The following is a 20,242-nucleotide window of genomic DNA, read 5'->3' as shown; positions in this document are numbered from 1 at the left end:
AATAGGATTATATTAACCAAGAGAAGTTACAGTTCTGCAAACACCAGAGGGTTTGACATGGCAACTTTTGTCAAGGCTATTCATATAATGTCGAGTGCGTGTTGAACTGATAAATTGATCTCACAGACAAACTGTTATTGTCCCAGTCTCGAAAAGGATCAATAAATACAGAAGCCAGCTCGTATTTCTATCCTAGTAATAGGGAAGACTGCTATTTCTTGTCTTCAGGCATCAGATTTACCCGAGGTTAGTTCTCTCCAAGAGACATGCTTACCCCTGTTTTTATTTGGTCCGTTGGACATACTGTGGCACTCAGTAAACATCAGTGGCTATAACTTGATTTCTCTGTTGTCAGTCCTGCTGTGCACCTGTGTAGAAACTGTGGGCACCTCCAACCCGAAGAAGTATGTTTGTGTCTGTGCCTATTAGGCAGTTTTCTGTTTGTAGAAACAGAAAATTGGCTGAGATCTGAGATGTATCTTTATCCTTCTGCTCTTTCAAGGTAAATTTCAAGAAGCCTGTCTTCCTAACGCTGCTTATCATCGGTGTTCTCAGCAGCCTCCATGTTCTGTCCAGCTTTAGAAAAGCCTCAAGTTGTTACAGCACTTGCTGTGTTTTAAGAGGTCGTAGACTGCCCAGCACGTGAATGAATACTTGTGTTTGTAGTGGTGACATCTGTGAGTGATTGTGTTTCATTTTTGTGTAGATCAACAGACTGGAATCTGAACTGCAGAGGGATTCCAAACGAGCAGTGCAGTGTGAAGAAGAAAAATTACAACTGGAAGAAGACATAACAAAGCTAGAGAAAAACGTGCGGGAAATGAGAAATACTTTGGAAAAGTACACAGCGAGCATCCAGGTGAACAAGTTGGTCACTGAGGCAGCATCTGGTTTCTATATGCAGGAGAACAGCTCCTCAGCCTCAAGTTAATGTCACCTTTGTCAGTATCAGAGACCTTTCTTAAAGTATGGGATTCTAACACTGATCTGTTGTTTTCTGTAGAGTTTTTCCGAACAAGAAATTCATCTAAAAGGCCAAGTTAAGGAACTTGAAGCAAATGTAATTGCTGCTGCTCCAGACAAAAACAAACAGAAGGAATTGGAGAAAGTCCTCAGTAGTTATAAGAAAGGTACTTACTGTGGAGAGAGGGATTGCAGATAAAAGCTGTAGTCATGTTCATTTACCAATGCAGGAGTGAATGCTAAGGCTTTGTTCTTGCATGTTGCCAGTGCTGTACTCACCACTTTGCTTTTGTAGCATTTTAAGAAAGAGCATACAGAGTACTTTGGATGTCCTGTGTTCCTCTTTTGAGCAATACAGCATCCACAGCATGCAGATGCTTTACTTCTTCAATCGCACTAAAATCCGAGGTTATAAATATCTGGGATGTTTCTGCCAGACCATTGAGAGACAGAACTGAGTCTGGAGACCACGGCACGTCATTAACACTTAACTTTGTTTACCCGCAGATTATGAGTGTGTTTCTGAGCAAGCTGGTAGAATGGAAAGTGAAGTTAAACGATTACATAACCTCATAATTGATTTCAATAATCGTAAACTTAAAACACAGCAAGACAAAGTTGATAAGATCAACCAAGAAATAGATGAATGTACTTCAGCTATTACTAAAGCCCAAGTGGCAATCAAGACTGCACAAAGGTACAGTACACATCAGTTTTAAAGGCTGTCCCTGTACTTGGGGATCTGTCAGGATGGAGGTGTGCTTTCCCTTCCTTACAGCCAGAGGAAGAACTGGAGGGAGAAGATCACGGCCTTTTTCTCTAAGAGACACCTCAAACTGAAACTGGCTCTTGATTAAGGTTTTGTTAATTAATTTAGAGGTCTTTGTTAATTAGTGTGCTTTACAGGCAGAGGATCAGAGACCTAGAAAGCTTAGTGACACCTGATCAAGGAGAGTTCCTTCAGTCTTCAAACTGCATCTGCTTACATCAGGACCTGCAGCAATTGGTGCCATGGCTAAAAGTCTCTCCATCTGAAAATCTTAGTTTTCATTTGCGTGCACCAAGCTAAAAGCTGCTTGCGTTGGAGTTAAAAGGCAGTAACGTTTGGCAGTCTCCAAAAGGTGATTTAGAAGTCCCCTTTAATCAGTTTTTTCTGCCTATCACTAAAATACAACATCAGGAAAAAATTAGGAATAACCGTTATTGGCATGCAGTGAAGCAGTTCAGATCTGAAGGACTACTTCTATTGTGAAGTGTGCCAGAAAGAAAATGGGCTGCTTTTATGTTAGCTTGATGCATAGTGAGAGTGAACTCAGAGTGTGAAGGAACGAGCTGCATGTTTGTGTTTACAGAAGACAGCTTTGTCTTCCCCGCGTATCCCCAGTGTGTGAGGGTCTGTGCACACATCAGTGCTTCCTGTTTGATTACCAATATCTAGGGAACGTTTTTGATAAGTAAGGCTGTGCTTCTGGATTCTCTGGTGTTGTACTTGCACTTGTGAAGTACATGGATGTCTTGGTGTCTGTTCAGAAACCTGAAAAAGTCTGAAGATTCTGTTCTTCGCACGGAGAAGGAGATTGGAGACAATGAGAAAGAAATTAGAGACTTAACAGAAGAGCTGACTACACTAGAAGACAAAGCTACAGGGGTTCTGAATGACTGCAAGCAAGCTGAAGTAAGTGTAATGTTAATTTGGTGTACCTCTTCATAGAGGATGCAGTCTGGAATGAACTGCACGTAGTATTTGTTGTACCAAAGGAGTCTTAATTGGTGCTGCTAACCTTCATCCTTGACACTGCAGGCAGGCCTAGAATACAGAAATGAGCAGATAGCTCCATTTGAAGAGCTACCTTGCAATTCGAGCCTGACCTCATGACACTGATCTAAACCATCATTAAAACATTAGTGTAGGACTTGCTTCATCCAGATCTGGATGTCAGATACAAGCTGCAGCACGTTTTCCCAGCTGCTGTTTCAGAACTCGCGCACCAGGTTAACCTGACTGTTAGAGTGTGTTTTATTTACAGCCGTACTCAGGGCTGTGGAGAGTAACTGTGTGAATAGCTGGTGAGAACTGAGCTGTAAGGTGAGGCACGGGTGAATTTCCCTGGCAACTGAGCACTGCCCTCTGTGTGCCACTGCTGCAGGAAGCGCTGCCGGCCGTGCGGGAGGAGCACCGCGCTTTGCTGCAGGAGATGAGGGCCATTCAGGATGACGAACACGAACTGCGGAAGGAAGCCCTCAATATCAAGTTCAAAATTGAGCAAATTGATAGTCGTATTTCTACACATCAGTCGAAGGTTAAATACTGGCAAAAGGAGGTAAGCAAGTTTTTCAGTTCGTAGAAGGTGAATTATGGCGTCCCGATAATAGTTAACGGAGTAGGAAACGTAATTTGGGCAAAAAATGACATTCAGCTCATCATTTACAGCAAAGTATTGTTTATCCTTTAAAAACCTGTTTAAAAAAGGATGTCATGAATGAAGTGATTTAGCTTCTGGCTTTCCACGTTTTTTCTTTATGAAAGAATGGTGGGGTAACTGTAACTGATGTAGTGCTGTTTAAGAGCAATGAAAAGCAACAAAGGCAAAATAGTAGGCAATAAATACCAACGAAGGGGTTTTCTGTGCCTGGCTGTTCTCTCAGTAGATACTGGGGGAAAAAAAACAACAAAAAAACCCTTCTTAGCAAGGTGAGAGAAGCAAAGAGTAGGAAATGGAGAACATTCAGCGCTGTATCCACTAAGCTGTTCTTTAAAACAAGACAAATTACAGCAGGAGCGTCTTCAATCAGCTGGGAATGGTTTTTAATTCTTCTGGAAGCAATTCTGCTCAGAAACCTGACTTCTTTGCCCATGGGCTCCCTGAGTGCACAGTCAGTCAGAGGCAATGGCTGGGGCTGGCTTTGCTTTGTTCTTCATGACCTATGCAAAGTGCACAAACACGGTGTGTGCACAGGGAGACATCCAGGGGAAAAGGCCAGATAAGATGTAGACCAGCAGATGATCCTGCAGTGCTCTTTGCATCCTTGCTCCTTTGAGGACAGCTAGAGCAGCTGCTCAGCAGTGGTGTTCAGCAGCTTTTCAATCTTGCAAATACAAGGTATTAAATTAAATTAAAAGGGTTTGTTCTCAAAAAGTTTTCAAATGGTAGAAAGAAACTTCAAGGATGAGGAAAGCAGAGATGATACCCACATTGCCTGCTACTGCTCCATGCACAGAAACATCCATTTCTGAGAGTAAATTTTCAGGCACAAAACAACAGGATGCAGCGTTTGTTGTCTGGCACGCAGAAGTTTTGAATGCTTGGAAGGTTCGGTGTCTACTAACACCAAAAATATTTATTTTGGAAGCATGTTCGTGTGATAATTGATGTCATCTTTAGATTTCTAGTAACTGATTTTGATTTTTAGATATCAAAATTATCATTGCATCCCATAGAAGATAAGCCACCCGAAGAGCTCCCAGTGCTCAGTCAAGAAGAGCTTGAGGCTATCAAGGATCCGGACGTTATCACTAATCAAATAGCTCTCTTGGAAGCACAGTGCCACGAAATGAAACCCAACCTTGGTGCTATTGCAGAGTACAGGAGGAAGGTAAAGCTCTGCTACTGCCATGCAGCAGATTCATTGCTTTGATACTGCACAGCAGCGTGGCTTTGCCTCGTCCAAAACACGTTTGGCTTTTTAAGGATCGGTTTATTCAGGTTTTCTTGCCCAGTGCTGCCTCATCCCAGGGGAGGAAGGCAAAACCTTTACGCACTGACTGCTGACACATAAAGACAGGCAGTGACCCCGTGCTGTCAGATGGTGTCAAGCAGACATCTGTAGCTGTTGAGACAGGTTGATTAAATGCAGATGGGAGCTGCTTTTCTGCGCTGCTCCTCCAGAGTGCTTGAGAGCTGCTCTGCCCACAGCTGCCAACTGCCCACAGCTCTTATGGGCAGAGCTGTAAGATTACCCGAAGCAGAGAGCTACTAAAGTAGGCATTCATTGGTTAATTACAATTTCAAGTTAATTAAATGGCTGAGGGAGTCCACGTTAGAAGTGAACAGCAAAAAGAGGGAGGGTTTGTTCTCAGCTCCTTTTTACTTCAAGGCTGTTGGTCATTTTGGGAAAAATAAGTTTTCAAATGGTAGAAAGAAAAGTGGCATAAAATCTAAAATAGAAGCAGCTTCTTTAACTGCACTTTGCTTTTGTTGTGTTTCATTGTTGTTCTTTACAGGAGGAGCTGTACTTAAAACGTGTGGCTGAATTGGATGACATTACCAATGAGAGAGACAGATTTAGACAAGCTTTTGAAGATCTCAGAAAGCAGAGGCTAAATGAATTTATGGCAGGATTTAATGTAATAACAAATAAACTGAAGGAGAACTACCAGATGCTGACTTTGGGAGGAGATGCTGAGTTAGAACTCGTAGACAGCCTGGATCCCTTCTCTGAGGGAATCATGTTCAGGTATGTGAAAATACTTGGCATTGTGGCTGCAATTCCTCGGCATTGTATTGCCTTTTGAAAACCCATTTTTACAGTAAACTTCACAGCTAACCATGGCAGTCCCATCTTTTGGCAAATACTGGCAAGATACTCACAGAAGCCACAACCTTTTAGCACTGAGTAATATTCGTTTCACTTCAGGAAACACAGAACTAACAAACAACAGTTAGAAAGCTTTGATTTCAAAGCGATGTTCCAGGTTTCTTGTTTCCCACACCATTTCATTTGCCCGAGGAATCGTGTCAGATCACAGTGGCAAGCAGACATGGTTCTGCCATCAACAGCCCTACAGTATGTTCATTACTTTAAGAATAGAACAACACTTTAGAAACATAATGAAATAGTAGTTCTTCAATGTTGCAGGTCCCACAGAGAACAAACGAGTGTCACAGCAGCTCCAGCCCAGGCAGGCAGCAGCTACACGTGGCTGTGTGCCCAGGGAGCTGCTCCACGACCTCCCTGCTGCCTTGTGGCTGGCTCGTCAGCACGGCCTATTCCTTGATTCATGAGCAGGAGTAATTTACAAACTGATTTTGTTTCAGCGTTCGGCCTCCCAAGAAAAGCTGGAAGAAGATATTTAACTTATCAGGAGGAGAGAAGACTCTCAGTTCACTGGCTCTAGTTTTTGCACTTCATCATTACAAGCCAACACCTCTGTATTTTATGGATGAGATCGATGCAGCACTTGACTTCAAAAATGTATCCATCGTAGCATTTTACATATACGTAAGTACTGGCAGCTACTGCAGTGCAACCTGTGCCTTCTCTGCCACAAAAAGGGAAAGTGGTAACGAAGTTACAGCCAGATTCAGTCTTTGTAAGACGCAGTGTTTTCTAACATCTGTGCTAAGCAGATGTGCAGAAAGCTGCTCAGAATGTAGTTTTCTGCCTGTTTTTTTCTAGACTGCTGCTTTCTTGAAGTTGGGTTGCTAATGGAAGATCTGTAATTATTCCCTACATCTTCACTGCACGTTTTGGAAAGCCGTCTAAAGAGCAAAGAGTTTGCCAGCAGCGCTGCAGTTCAGCACAGCCCTGCTGCAACTCCTTTCTCTTTAAAACTTACTTTCACTCAAACTGATCAGCCCCACTCAGCTGAGCTGCTCCTGGTAGGGCGTTCACACATCCAGGCTCATGACTTCATTCTGAGGTGCAGCCAAAGCCAAAGGATTTTTACTGGCCTTTCATTCTCTCAGGCTGCAGCAGGCAGGTTTATTGGATCTGTCTTTTTTGAAAGCCTGAAAGGAAAAGCACTGATATTTCTATCATCACCATATTTAAGCCAAGCGAGCATTTACATCGCTGCAGTTCCTGCTAATTTAAAATTTAAATTTTCAGAATTACTCAAAGTATAACCCAGTTTGGGAACAGGCTGGAAATGCCAAAGATTAACTGCTTCAAGCTAGGGAAGCACCTTAAACTTTGCTTCCACAGTACTTGTGTTTTCACACGTGTGACCTTACACTGAGTTACTAAGGGAAAAAAGGTGGCTTTATTTTGAAAGCACCAGCCAAGGTAGATGTTTGGTTATCTTGTGCCATCCTGCCTCAGGATCACAGAACTGCTTTCCTTCTTCAGAGCTTGGCCCCTTCAACAAGGGGTTTGCTTCTCCCAGTTCTCAGCGTGTGGAGATAGGTTTCATTTCCTTTCCATTCCTAAAGGAGCCCTCGTTAGGACAATTCAGGTAAGTCAAGCAGCCTTCAGGAAAGCTAATGAAATTCACATTAAGACTGGGGCAAACTGAAATTCTGCAAACATTTACGTATGCTTTTATTTAATTCAGTTCACTTGAACAGGTCATGTGAAAGGAAAAAAAAAAAGGGGGAAAGCTGTTGCTTGAGTCAGTTGAAATGCTTTGTGCTGAAAGCCAAGGCAGGACTCAGCCAAAAGCAGACGACTGAGATCAGCACCTGCAGAGCTGCTGGACTGCATTGTGCACCGAGCATTTACAGGGATGTGCCAGCAGTTCTTAAAGCTGGATGTGGAGACCATGCAAGAGCACAGCTTCCCCAAAGCCCTGAGCTCATATGAATACCTTTTGTTCCAGGAGCAGACAAAAAACGCGCAGTTCATCATCATCTCCCTGCGGAACAACATGTTTGAGATTGCAGACAGGCTGATTGGGATTTACAAGACTCACAACACCACCAAGAGTGTGGCAACAAACCCCAAAGTCATTGCAGCCAAAGGACTGATGGAGCTGGGCATTGCTGAGCACAGCGTGGCTCAAAACCAGAGTGAATGAAAAAACAGAAACTTTCCCATGTAAATTAATGTTCTTGCTGCTGCTTACTGTATTTTTTTAAATATACTTTTGTATTTTGAGATTTTTCTCTTTAGATTTGAGTCTCTTTAGACTGTTAATAAAAACAAATCTAAATAAATGGCATTCTTTATCATACAGTCTCTATGGGTCTTAATTATATGAACTGATTAAAATAAAAGCTATTATTTCAATTATTATGTCAATTCAGGACTTTTTTTCCCCCTCTGCGTACTAAAGGAAGCAAATTGCTTTCAAACACCAACAAAGAGCATCCTTATTTAAATACCAAAGCATTTTAATGTGTGTGTTCCAGTAAGTGAAGTCAATATATAAAATAATTTGCATTAATAAGGCTGTAAAATGGAACGGACTGACTTCTATTTCTGGCTGCTCTCATAAAGCTGTGCTCTAGGAATCAGACACTGGGAACATTTTGCACTGAACTGGTTTGGCTGTTCCCTTCTCTGTCTTCCTGTAATTACACAGGCAGGACAACACTTCTCTCTTCCTGTGGCTGTTGTACACTTACAGTTTATCAGTCCCACAGCGACTCACCTGCTTGCTCTCACCGTTTCACAGAGGGCTAACATGTTTTCACTTGTAGAGGTAAGAACATTTAAATCTGTGCCCTATTCCTGATGCCTGCCTACCCATTAAAGCTCTCTGTTTCCATCATTGTGGTGTCAGCACTTCTGTACCCATGTTTTGCTTTGAAAGTTGTCTTTGTATTTTTAGGAGCTGGAACTGCACTCCAGAAGTCGGGTCAAATATCTGGTGGTCACTAATAACCAGCTCCTGAGCTGGAAGCGTCTCCTACCTTGGGATGAGGTTCCTCACTGCTGTATGCTGCTATCTCCTTTTGACAGAAAACAGTCGTGTCCTAAGTGCTGCTTCATGTCACTTCTGTTAGCTTAAGCCAGCAGCTGTTATCCGCCTATTTCCTTAAAGAAAAAGATAACCAGTCACTGATGTGCTCGCTCTTGTAAGATGCCCATAGTAGAAAAGCTTGCTTTGCTCAGTTCTAGGATGACAGTTCACTCTTTCCTGTGCTATTTGTCTCGTTTACATTTCCCTCTCACCTTCTCCCACTCAGCACACTTCAAGCTCCCTGCACTTTGTCACAGTCCTGTCACACAGCGCACAGACCCTGAAGCCTCCCCACAACTGAAGATGCTGAGTGGTGCTGGTGCCCGCGAGGCTGCGCTCCCTGTACCAGCCTGCACTCACCTGGCAGCAGGGCAAGGCTCACCAGCACAGCTGCCCTGCCAAACTGGAGGTGGTGTAACTGAACAGGCTTTCAACTGAGGGGAAAAGCCCATGTTTAACGTTACAGTGAAAGCTGCTCTCCACAGTGATTACACCAAATATCACCAGCTGCAAATTAACAGGCACAGAATAAAAACGTGCACGCAGACTATTTGAATTGGCGCCAGAAAGCCATCCTGGTTACTGTCAGATCATTTTCAGAACACAGATCAGCAGCAGTGAAAATCAACAGTAAAGAAAGAAAATGCAAGGCCTTTCTCTGCCCCATCCTAATGTCAGCCACGAGTGCAGTGCAGTTGTAGTTTCTCCCATCTCATGACCTTGACAGAGCCTGAGGATAGATTTATGGCAGTTGCAGTATTCAGTTCTCAACATCCTTCAGTACGAAGCGACAATAAATTAATCTTCCTGCAGGTGAAGTTGTTTTGGCCACAACTGCTGAGCGCTCTCCCTGCCCCCATCCTGACCCATGACCTTCTCTGCAGTATTTTGTCCTCCTGAGAGGGAGCGAGAGCAGCTCAGCCTGCGCCTCGCACTCAGCCAGAGTTAGCCCACCTCCTGCAGCCTCCCAAGCAGACCTGCAGTAAACAATGCAAATAACGTGAAATCCACACTGGCCAAACTCTTTTAGAGACTCTAAATGGTCTGTGCTACAAAAAACCGGGCAAGAGGAAGAGAAGAAATCAAATCAAGCACTGTTTAATACCCACATACTAGCTCCAGCGAGCCCTGCTGCTCTGTCTCATAGCCCCAGTCCAGTCCCCAAGTGCTTCCAGCTGTCCAGGATTAGAGGGCAAGTGATCAGGGAGGAAATCAAGGTGTTAGCCAACTCTAATGTAAGAATATGCAAATTTATTAAAATATATGGTACACCGAGAAGTACGAGTACTAAACGTTTCTATCAATCAGTGATAAAGACATCTTATAAATTCACGTAATCTGGAAAAATAAAATTGCATTATAAACTTTCCGTAAGATTTGTAAAAGTGGTGAAAATAAAAAAAGCAGATTTGTGTGGCAGCAGACATAGCACCAGTTTGTGAGAGTCAATGTGCAGGTGGCAGCCATCCAGCAGGGCTGGACAGAAAGACACAGAGCCCACCGTCAGTTCCACTGGGCGCTCACCCAGTCCAGGCTGCACCTACAGCGAGCTCACAGTCCAGCAGCACAGTGGGACCTGCCATCACTCGTGCTACAGGCACAAACCAGAGGCAGGCAGGGCAGATGCCTGCTCCTCCGAAGCTCTGCTCAGCACTGACATTTCGGTCCAACCTGAGCAACGTGAACCACCACGCTGCAGAGAAGGCTGCTGCACAGCCACCACTTGGTGAGGTTGTTTTACCAACACCATCATATGAGGACACCGATAAGCTTAGGATTTTACCTCGGCTTCAGGAATACAGCAGAGTCACACCTGAGCATCAGCCCTGCTCTCAGCCCTCACTGACACCAGTGGCAGCAATTGCTGCTCTGCAGGACCCCCCGGCAGCACCTGCTGGTAGGGCAGGCAGGTCTGGGCTGGCACAAGGGTTTCAAAACACCGCGTTGTGAAAGCTGGCCTCACAGTTACATCACCAGTTCAACAGCTTGAGTATCTTTGAAGAACAAAGCGCCCAAGGAATGCTGCTGTGCTAGAACATACCATTATTTGCACTGAGTCAAAATCAGACACAGATTCATTTTTGCAAACTTATCTGTGTTCTGCAGCTCTAACTGCAACAATTAATTATTCCAGCCTGTAATCAATCCGTTAATAACTGCAGGTCAAAATCTGCTTTCATTGTGAGTTTAGTACCTCATCCCAGGAAGAGAAGCATGTTACCAATTATTTGACTGCAGAACAAGATGCTATGGCTTTTCTTCTACATCAAGTTAAAGCCTCCATCATTTGTGCTGAAAAGCTAGAAATAGATTTACACTCATTTTCAAGTTGTTTAAGGACTCTTGATAACATCTGAAATGCTTATGTGGCTGATTTTGAAGGGAGTTTCGGTACTTATTGCAGTATGTATCTATTTCCACTGCACACTAAATCTTTCAGCAGAAAGTCAAGGATCATTATGAGCACTGAGAATCAATACCTGATCTGTGCACAGCTGGCACTAAAAGCCATGTGCAGTATTTCACCACAGGTACCACAGATACTGCTCTGTAAACAGGTCGTGTCACAGCAGCCAAGAACACACAAAATGAAAACCAGGTCCATGAACACATGACTTCAAGCCTACAGCCACGTCAGTTAAAAAGAGATCAATAAAAGGCAGCTCAAGAGCTCTGCGCACACCAGACCAGAGTGACTCGTCTGGGAGCAGCCAGTGAGCGGTCAGGTGCTTTAAAAACCTTTCATGCTGTACTGCTTCTATTAAAAAAATATTTCCATTTATGCTACCATTATTTTTCTTCCAAAGTAGGCGTTCAAGAAGTCCCCACCAACTGGAGATTGCTCTCTGCCACTTACAGTTTGTAAGCTGACTGCAGCTTTCTGATGGCTTCCAGTTTAAACACCTGCTTTCCCCCCTTACGCGTGAGCAGAAGAAGAAAAACCTCTTCCTCGTGAACCTTCTCCTCTGCCTAACTGTGAACTGAGAGGAAAGCTGTACTGAAAAAGGAAGGATATGGGAAAAGAAAGAAAAAGCACAGTTCTAACAACTTGGCTTTTCAATTGAAACTTCAAAGACATCGTGGTGTTTCTTTCTGATTGCTGACACAGTCAAATAGGAGCAATTCTCCCTAAAAACTCTGCCAGTAAATTCAATTTCTGGCACACCACATCCACTGCGTTCTGCCACCAGGTGCAGAAATCTTGATAAACAAAGAACAAGAAATCTGAAATATAAGTGGGAATGGATTCAATGACAACCCCTGACAGCGGTTTGTGCAATGAGAGCACGGCTATCGCTATGATTACTGTGAGAATAACGGTGACTGACAGAGGATTTGCAGCCTGGAGAAGTTCTTCAGGTTTTCCTCCTTCCTTTTCACTGCTCTTGCTGCGCAGTTTCCTTTTTGGAACCAGTTTTATTTTCGGAGTCAGGATCTTGTTGATCTGACCGACTTCAGTTTTAGACCACACGTCCTTCAGCAGGTGTCCAACCCGCGGGTAAATCTCCACGGCTTTAACATCGGGCAGCTCCTTCTCTTTCAGAGCTTTGATACGTTGATGCACATTGTCCACCTTCTCAAGAAAAACGAGTGGAGACTCTTCCTTCTGAATAGAAGTGTTCAGTGACATTAATTCCAGCTGTTCTTCTCTTATTTTTTTCAAGTTCTCAATGTGAGGTTCATATTCTTCTAAAATCTGTCTGTTGATTTCATCCAGCGCAGCCAGCAGAACTTGTTTTTTATGTTCCAGTGTCTCACTGAGCTTCTTAAAGTACTGCACCACTGCCTTCTTATCATCTTGTACGACGCTTTCACACTGCGACTTCTGTTCTTTCAGCTTTTCAATAAGCAAGCACACGTTGGACCAGTGCTTATCAGTTAACTGCTCGAGAATCTTCCCAGAAGACTCCTTCTCTTTTAGGTAGGCGCTGTGAAGGTCATCGATGGGATGGCCGTTGTGCTTCCCTATCGTAAGGCAGTGGCCGCACACGAGCTTTCTGTCCAGAAGGCAGTAGACGTTCAGGGGCTGCCTGTAGTGCTCACTGCAGGTGGCCACGTCGCAGCCGTCCTCCTGGCGGCACTTCTCGATGATGGCCTTCAGCGCAAAGTTGATGGGCAGCGCCTCGGTGCCCGAGGCAGGGATCTCAACCACGCTCCTGCAGTTGGGGCACTTGAGAGGAACTCTCAGGGGCCTCCAAATGGAGAAGTTGCTCGAGAGCTGAATGACACCTTCCAGGCAGCTCCTGCAGAAGGTGTGCGAACAAGGCAGGACGCGCGGGTCTTCAAACAGGCTGTAGCAAATGGAGCACGTCAGCTCTTCCTCAAACTGATGCATGTCCTGCAAAAGAAAAAGAAGTCTGATTTTTCTTCTCACTATCTTGTAAAGTTGTCTCATTCTCCTAAAGAAATGTAATAACCAACAACCTAAGCTACACCGACATGTTCACTGCTAACGGGGAAAAAAAACTATGATAAAAAACTCAAATACTCCCAAGGTACTGGGTGTAAAACTAAACCTCCCAGGGCTCCTACACAAGGTGTGGGAGCCACATCTTTACTCTCCAGCTTTTCCATGGAGTCATTGTGGCACCCTGAGGTTCTCCTGATTTGCACATTTCACATTTGTAAGCCATGTCCCAGACACCAGAACTAAAGCATGCCAATAACACAGCCAAGCCAAACAAATCTGCTTTCACTGACTGCATGCATTATTTTCTGAGAGTCAATTACTGTGGGAAATACATTTAAGTGTGCACACTAATAAACTTATCGTCAATTTTGGGAACACCACTTCCACTTTGCTGAATTTTAAGTTTTCATTCATGGTTGGGAAAAAAAATCCTTAGCAGCATCCTCATTATTTTCTCCTACATACGTGGAGCCAGCAGAAATACAAAACCCACAGACTTCTTATGTTGCAACCATTATTTCTCCTAAGTCCCGGGCAGTAGTTCCCTTCCAATGAACCATTACAAAAGGGAAACGTTCCTCACAAACAATACGCATGAGATAAAGTGCAAGATCAAAATAATCTTCAAAGACACTTCTAACTGCAAAGTATTTGCTTGCTCTCACAGAAGTAGAGGAAGAAACAGACTGCTTTCCTCTAGCACTGTTACGCAGCTCCTGTAACTCCTGTGAGCACACACAGGCAGGGCAGCCAGGACTCAGTGTGGGGCTCCTGCACAGCCCCTGCCCAGGAAGGCACCAAATGCCCCCATGTGCTGCAGGGAAAGCAGACTGCACATGGGCACCAGCAGAAGGAAGGCAGGAGGCGGCTGCCAGAGACGGGAAACGCCAAGGAAGGGAGATCCAGACCTAGCAGCAGTTCAGCAAGGCACAAGAAAAACTTTCCCAGGATAAAAATAAAAGGCAGGATGAAGGTGCCAGGGGGAAATTCCTTACAGAGAGAGTGGTGGTGCTGGAACAGCTGCCCAGAGAGGCAGTGATGCCTCGTCCATCCCTGGAGGTGTTCAAGGCCAGGTTGGATGGGGCCCTGGGCAGCCTGGGCTGGTATTAAATGGGGAGGTTGGTGGCCCTGCATTGGTGGGGGGGTTGGAGATTCATGATCCTTGAGGTCCCTTCCAACCCTGTGATTCTGTAAAGGCGGGAAATGTTTTCCTGTCCAGAGCTTTGGTAGCAAATGTATTCATCTAAACACACATTCATCACAGGAGGGCCAAACAGTGTAAGCAAATTACAGGCTAGAAGACACGTTAAAATTGCAAGTATAACCATGCTGGGAGCATGCTGGGTTTCTGAAAGCTTGCAGCAATAGCAGGCCCAATGAGCAGCTGTCAGCTTACCCTCCTGTAATTAGCAATGCCGTAGACGAGATAAAAGCATGTAATATAGCATATCTGCCACAGCTATGTTTTAAAATTCATTAGTTTGACATTCTTTGTACAGACTTCAAGGATCTAATTTATTTGATTCTAAAAGCAAGCTTTCATTTAGATGGAACGAAGTAATGCAGTGTATTCAATGACAACACTGCATTCCTGACCTAGAGAGTCAGCCACTGCTCATCTCATTAATTATACAAGCACTCGTCCAGTAACTACTATATCTAGAATATGGCTGTGTTGATAAATAAGTAACCATTCTACAACAGTTGTCAGCTGTAATAAGCTGATAAACTCTTAAAAGGTGAATTTGGCACCAGGTAGCAGCCGTGAACCTAAGCCAGCTCCAGTCTGACCCCAGGAGTTCGGTGCTGCCAACAACTCACTGCAGCCAAGGTAAACCAGCACCAGAAATGCTGCCTCCTGATGTTACAGAGGTCCGCATTACCCCCCTGCATCACTAGTGTAGAAGCCCAAGTTTGCGTTAAGGAAATAAATAAGCGATTAAATGACACATAGGCAGTATTTTCCACTTCAAGGTCACCGCCGTGCTGAAGCACGGCAGAACGTACGCTCAGCAAACACAACAGGCTGAGCTGCAGCCCGGCGTTGGTTCATCGGGACGAGCGGTGCCTGCCGGGTTCCAACGAAGGTAACAGCGCCGGCAGCCAACCCAACAGCACAGTTCCAAACTTCGCATCCCAGCGAGGACGGGACACGACTCGGTGCCACCGACATCCCACAGCCGCGTAGCAGCAGCGCTCCGTCGCCGTTCCGCGCCATCGGCCCAGCTCGGCGGCCCTCGCAGAGGCCGGGAGGAGCGCGGCCCGGAGGCGGAGGTCGCATCCCGCGGGTCAAACGCCGCCGTGCCGAGCAGTTTGTAAACGAGCGCGCTTTCAACGTAAAGAAATACATCAAAAACCACCGAGGTGACCGGGCTGTACGGAGGGGGAGCCGAGGGCCGACGAGCGGAACGGCGCCTGCGTCCTGTAGGGCTCTCGCTGCGGGCGCACGGCGGGGCTGCGCGGGAAACGCGGCCCGCACAGCCGAGCCCCGACCGCTCCGCAGTCCCACAGCGACGGAACGACGCGGCCCGCCCGGCCGATACGCCGCGGGTTCGATTCGGGCTCCGCGAGCGGCCCAGATTCGTTCTCGCCCGAGCCGAGAGCCCCGGGCGGTGAGGACCCCGCGCCTCCCGCACGCCGGTAATCGCCCCGCGCAGCCCCCAGCCTCCCGCCCTCTCCCTCACCTCACCGCGCCGGCCGCCCCTCACGGCTCCGCCGCTCTCCTCAGAGCGCCGAGCCGCGCATGCGCTGCAGCGCCAACGGCTGCGCCGTTCGAAAGTAAACGGTCGGCGCGCGGGGCGGAGCCGGGCGGCAGCCGTTACCAGCGCCCCCCCCCCCTAAGTCTCCGTAGCGCAAATCGCAATTTGCCCCTCAGGCAAACTACGGTTTCTCATCCGCGCTCCCTTTGCCGCGCCCCAAGGCGTCCCAGCAGCGGTCCTCCAAAAGACGTCGTGCCCAGGAGTGACACAGAGCCCAAAGCGGGGCGAAAGAAAAAGGAAGTCGAAATGACAAAATAAGAGACACGGTTCTTCGTGCAATGGGTTCCATTTATCTTGGGTTTGTGGAACCAAAGCAGCTAATAAAGGTTAAAGCAGCACAAACGTTTTACCCTGGTTATATTTCCAGAGAAATTTTGCATACTGGTGTTGTTGCCGTATGGATGGCAGTATTTTATAGATTTGTTTTGCAAATTATTTTTTCTCTTATTGTCCAAACAGGGCACATTCCTTTCCCAAGCTCTGTACCTTCATTACATGTTGCATTCCATTACTCCACCTGTCCAAAAGCAGAAGTGCTGCTCACAGCGTTCCTTTGGTTTGCTCACATGCCCAGGAACACATCACAGGATGCAGGCACAAAGCACCTCGTGTCAAGCCAGAAATCTGCCTGAGTTGAAATCATCAGATCTTAGAAGTGCTTGCACTGACAAAATCATCTAAATTGTGTATTTTCTTTAATTACAGGTGGGCAGATCCCTGCCATTTGTGCTCGTTTTGCCTGCTGACAGTACCACCAACGTGTACCTGCACACTGCGTTCAACTTGTCCCCTACCCCTACATCCACGTCACCCAGCAGCTGCAGAACTCAGGCACCCATCACAGAGGTGGCCTCATCCATTTGCAGGATGCTCAAGCAGCCACGTGGGCTCAGTAAGAACCCACCTCAAGAGCAACCCGGAAAATGGTTTCTCACAGAGCAGCTATTGGCAGCACATCTCACAGTAAGTCGGAGATGAGCTTGGATACAGCACGTGCTCATTCACTGACAGACCACAGAGACAGTAACCCCCTTTTTGTTACAGAGATGTCACCCTGAAGATTTTATTTACTATTTGAGCAAGGAAAAAGAAAAAAACAATTTAAGCCAGATACAGAAATCTTTAAATCCAAAACATCATTCTCCCCTTCAGTCTGATTTGTAGAAAAAGTTTCAGCCACATGGATGTTTTGTTGCTAGCAAACCTTCACCAGTTGAAATGTTGGGAACAAGTAGCACCTCTGAGCAGAACTCTGCAGCTGACAAATTGTTATGAGCAAGACAGTGGGTCACTGTTCTATCTGCACAGCTGACAGCCTGCAGTGCGCTAATGCCAGAGCCCTTATGAAAGAATAGCTTGAGACAGCTCCCTTCACACTGTGCTAGGAGGCCTGCTGCACTAACAGCCCGATAAATCACAGTCCATCCAATTCAGATCGCAGAAACAGGACAGTGCTAACAAAGTTTTGAAGATGAACAGGTAGTGCAAAGTGGGTAAGCCCACAAGCACAACAGAGGCACAGCAACACAGGTATCAGTTGCGTCTTGGTACAAAGAGAGTCATCTGGAGTCATTCAGCAGTTAACCCCCTTAAATTTTAAGTCATGAGGAAACCCTTCTTTGGGTTCACAATACAACCAAGCTGAGAATGTCATGTTTCTTGAGAGAAACTTCTCCATCTCCTCAAAACTCCTGTTTGTGTCCTGATGGGTAGAAATGCACTGCTACTTAGAAACCTATTCTAAATCCTCTGCAACTACACCAAAGACCTCCTAGTAACCTACAGTGCCTGAAAGAGTCCCAGTGGCATGGACACTCAGCCTGGAATTGACTTTGTTTCCAGGGTACAGAGACTACATAATACAGAATATATAGATAGATATATATTAATTCCTTCCACTACTCCCTCAAAAGTCTCAGGGAACAAGTTACTAAAGAAGCAGCTCAAACAAGGGAGCTTTTGCCAACAATTTACAAAACAGCTGATGATCTGAATAACAGCATACAGTGGTTTGTAGCCAGTTTATTCTCAAGTACTTACGAGAACTAGAAATTCTCAAGATGCTGCAAGCTTTACTTTGAAAAAAACCCTATTCTAAGAATGACACACGTGCTTTCTCCTGCTACCTAGTGCTGCCAGTACTCAGTCTGACAACAAGCACATGCTTTTCCATTGAGTTGCACAACTTCTGTAACGTATTTACAGATCAGACTGCAGTCAGAGCTTCCCACATCTGTCATTTCAATGTTATTTTATAGTCACTTCAAGTCGATCAAAAATATTTTCTTCAAGCTATTGAAACTGTTGTAGGTAAGTTGTTTTTAGCTTTGGAGCACACCAAAGCAGCAGAATAAACACAGCAACCCCATTTCAAGGGATTTACAAGTAATAATGGAATTTCTTTATGGAAATTCAATTTCCAGTCACTCTTCTGTAGGTACTAAAGCAATGTTAACTCTTTCAATAAACCACGTGCCTTCTTAGTTTTACTCTGACAGTGGCTAAAACTTGCTATTACCAAGAGTTTGTAAACTCAACACATTTTCTGCTACTAAGTTCCCTTTCATAAAGTCTATTTGATCCAGATGCATGACTTCTGTAATTGCTTCCAGCCTTGTGACCAACATTCCTGCCAGTAATTTGGTGACATGCAGAGCTGAGGAAACATTTATAGTTAAAAGTGGCAAAGTCTACAAGTATTAACATGAAGACATTCTTAATTATAAAACAGCAGAAGTAATTCAGCAATTTAAGCAATAAACTATATGATAGGAGTTGTAAACAAATACACGCAGATTTCTTCACTTTCAGTAAGAAAATGCCACTCTTCTTTCTCCCTTGCACATCCACAGCTTTTTTTACTCCATGAGGGTTTTGAGACTGAGTAAAAGAGGATTCCTCACTGGAGAGATCAGCTTCTCTTACTCAGGACTAAGTTATCTTAGCCACAGTTTAATTAGCAAAACCAACTCATTCCGTGACCAAAACAGCAGAAGCAGACAACTCACCAAGGCTGCTTGTGATCCATCAGATGATACAGCTGCACAAAGAAAACAGGAAAGGTATTTCCCCGTTCAAGCTTCAATGCATCCAACAAGTGGCTCCCCGAGGCTGAAAGGCTTCACGCAGCCAGGAGCTATTCCTCATCCAGGAACGGGAGAGAAAGAAATAGGGTCAACTTCTTTTAGGCTGTGCGTCCAGATGAAGCCTAACATCCTTCACAGAGCTATTCCTCCTGGTTACATCAGCTAACTCCAGCCCTAAAACCCCAGGCAGCTATTTGTCTTACAATGCTGCTCCTTGGAATTAAAAGCCTGCCTGGAATAGCTTATGCTAGAAATCAACTTCTGATCTTTCATTTGTTTATTAAACCTCTACTATATTAAATACGGCTTAACAGCTCTTTTTGTATTTCCCAATACTGAGAAAGCAGGCTAATGTGTGACCCCACCTCTGCACACTTGGTTATTTTTCTTAGAGCTGACCTGGGATTAAGAAGTTAGCAACTGCACGATGACAATCCAAATATCACAGAGCAGCATTCTGAGCATTCTCATTCTTGAGAAGGGCACTTCATGTCGTATCTCTACTGGTAAAAAAGAAACACCTGAGCTCCCTCTGTCAAAGGAGCATTTCCATCATTCTATAATGTTATGAGCTAAAATACATCCAACCCTCCAGACACAAAACTGACTTGTGGCCATCGCCCAGTGACAGGGCTGCACCCTCAGGTAATTCTGGTATCTCTGCCATTCCCGTTTCCAAGCTTTTACCACCTGATTGGTGTTCCAGAAGTAAACCTTCATCCCACACCTCCCCTTTCCCCGGGAATACAATTACCTTAAACGAAAGCTTTTTTGGGGAGGAAAACAAAAAAAGGCATTAGCCAAACAAATTCACTCCGACTGCTGCCCCCCAGTGGATGCTGGGCTATTCAACCTTCCAATATTTTGGCGTACAGAGTAGGGACAGGATGTGCTGAGAAGCAGGTGAATTTCCTGCTTCAGCCTTTTTGGATTTTTAAATAAAACACTGAGAACGCTCCGTGTAAAAAGGAGCGGGCTGAGGGTAGAGGAGCAGAGGGTCAAGGAGATTCTACGCAAGAATGTAACAGCAGGAAGGGGCAGCAGAGCTGTAGGACCTTGCCACAGCGTTGCTTCCTTTTCTTCCTGCTTCAAACCCACACACTGCTACAAACAGCTGTTCTCCTCTCACCTCAACCAACAAGGCAGCCATCTTCTCCAGCACATCACACCACAGACCTCGTGTGCGACCTGAGTGAAATTTCACTTACAGCACACCAGCTTCTCCGAACAAACACACACATCATGCCAACTCTCCCCTCCCCTCTGAGGTAGTTTGATTTTGCACAAAAACACCCCTACTTCAGCTAACACACGCTGCATAATTGGGCAAAGCAGGAATTTACACCAAAAACCACTGTGCCAAGCCCACGTAGCACAGTGCATGGTGCACTGATGTACG

At 45.3% G+C, this 20,242-nt stretch overlaps 2 protein-coding genes across 7 annotated transcripts in view; one reads left to right on the top strand and one right to left on the bottom strand.

Annotated features, from left to right (window-relative positions):
- The window catches only part of SMC4 (structural maintenance of chromosomes 4), a 33,037-nt gene extending 25,184 nt beyond the window's left edge, over positions 1 to 7,853 (top strand). For 4 of the 5 annotated variants that reach the window (XM_052686644.1, XM_052686641.1, XM_052686642.1 and 1 more), the window contains exons 16-24: positions 707 to 859; positions 1,004 to 1,130; positions 1,471 to 1,660; positions 2,494 to 2,638; positions 3,111 to 3,284; positions 4,375 to 4,557; positions 5,186 to 5,418; positions 6,000 to 6,183; positions 7,502 to 7,853. In XM_052686644.1, the coding sequence (XP_052542604.1) occupies positions 707 to 859; positions 1,004 to 1,130; positions 1,471 to 1,660; positions 2,494 to 2,638; positions 3,111 to 3,284; positions 4,375 to 4,557; positions 5,186 to 5,418; positions 6,000 to 6,183; positions 7,502 to 7,699 (1,587 nt within the window). In that variant the 3' untranslated portion in view covers positions 7,700 to 7,853. Of the gene's footprint in view, positions 1 to 706; positions 860 to 1,003; positions 1,131 to 1,470; positions 1,661 to 2,493; positions 2,639 to 3,110; positions 3,285 to 4,374; positions 4,558 to 5,185; positions 5,419 to 5,999; positions 6,184 to 7,501 lie in introns of those variants that run through there. The other variant, XR_008207693.1, reaches the window with a different exon arrangement.
- Positions 7,854 to 11,464: 3,611 nt separating this feature from the next.
- Positions 11,465 to 20,235, bottom strand: TRIM59 (tripartite motif containing 59). 2 transcript variants are annotated; one of them, XM_052686650.1, is made up of 2 exons: positions 18,766 to 20,235; positions 11,465 to 12,926 (listed from the first exon to the last, which is right to left on the bottom strand). In XM_052686650.1, exon 2 carries the CDS (start codon positions 12,921 to 12,923, stop codon positions 11,697 to 11,699), a length of 1,227 nt encoding a protein of 408 aa, XP_052542610.1. In that variant the 5' UTR covers positions 12,924 to 12,926; positions 18,766 to 20,235; the 3' UTR covers positions 11,465 to 11,696. The 2 variants fall into 2 exon arrangements, with proteins under 2 accessions (XP_052542610.1, XP_052542609.1); XM_052686649.1 differs by lacking the exon at positions 18,766 to 20,235 and adding an exon at positions 15,683 to 15,760.
- Between the last annotated feature and the right edge of the window lie 7 nt (positions 20,236 to 20,242).

The sequence above is a fragment of the Tympanuchus pallidicinctus genome, unplaced genomic scaffold, assembly GCF_026119805.1.
Source record: "Tympanuchus pallidicinctus isolate F22 unplaced genomic scaffold, pur_lepc_1.0 scaffold22, whole genome shotgun sequence".
Taxonomy (NCBI): domain Eukaryota; kingdom Metazoa; phylum Chordata; class Aves; order Galliformes; family Phasianidae; genus Tympanuchus; species Tympanuchus pallidicinctus.
Note: the sequence above shows the minus strand (reverse complement) of the source record. Positions and strands in the feature narration are given on the sequence as shown.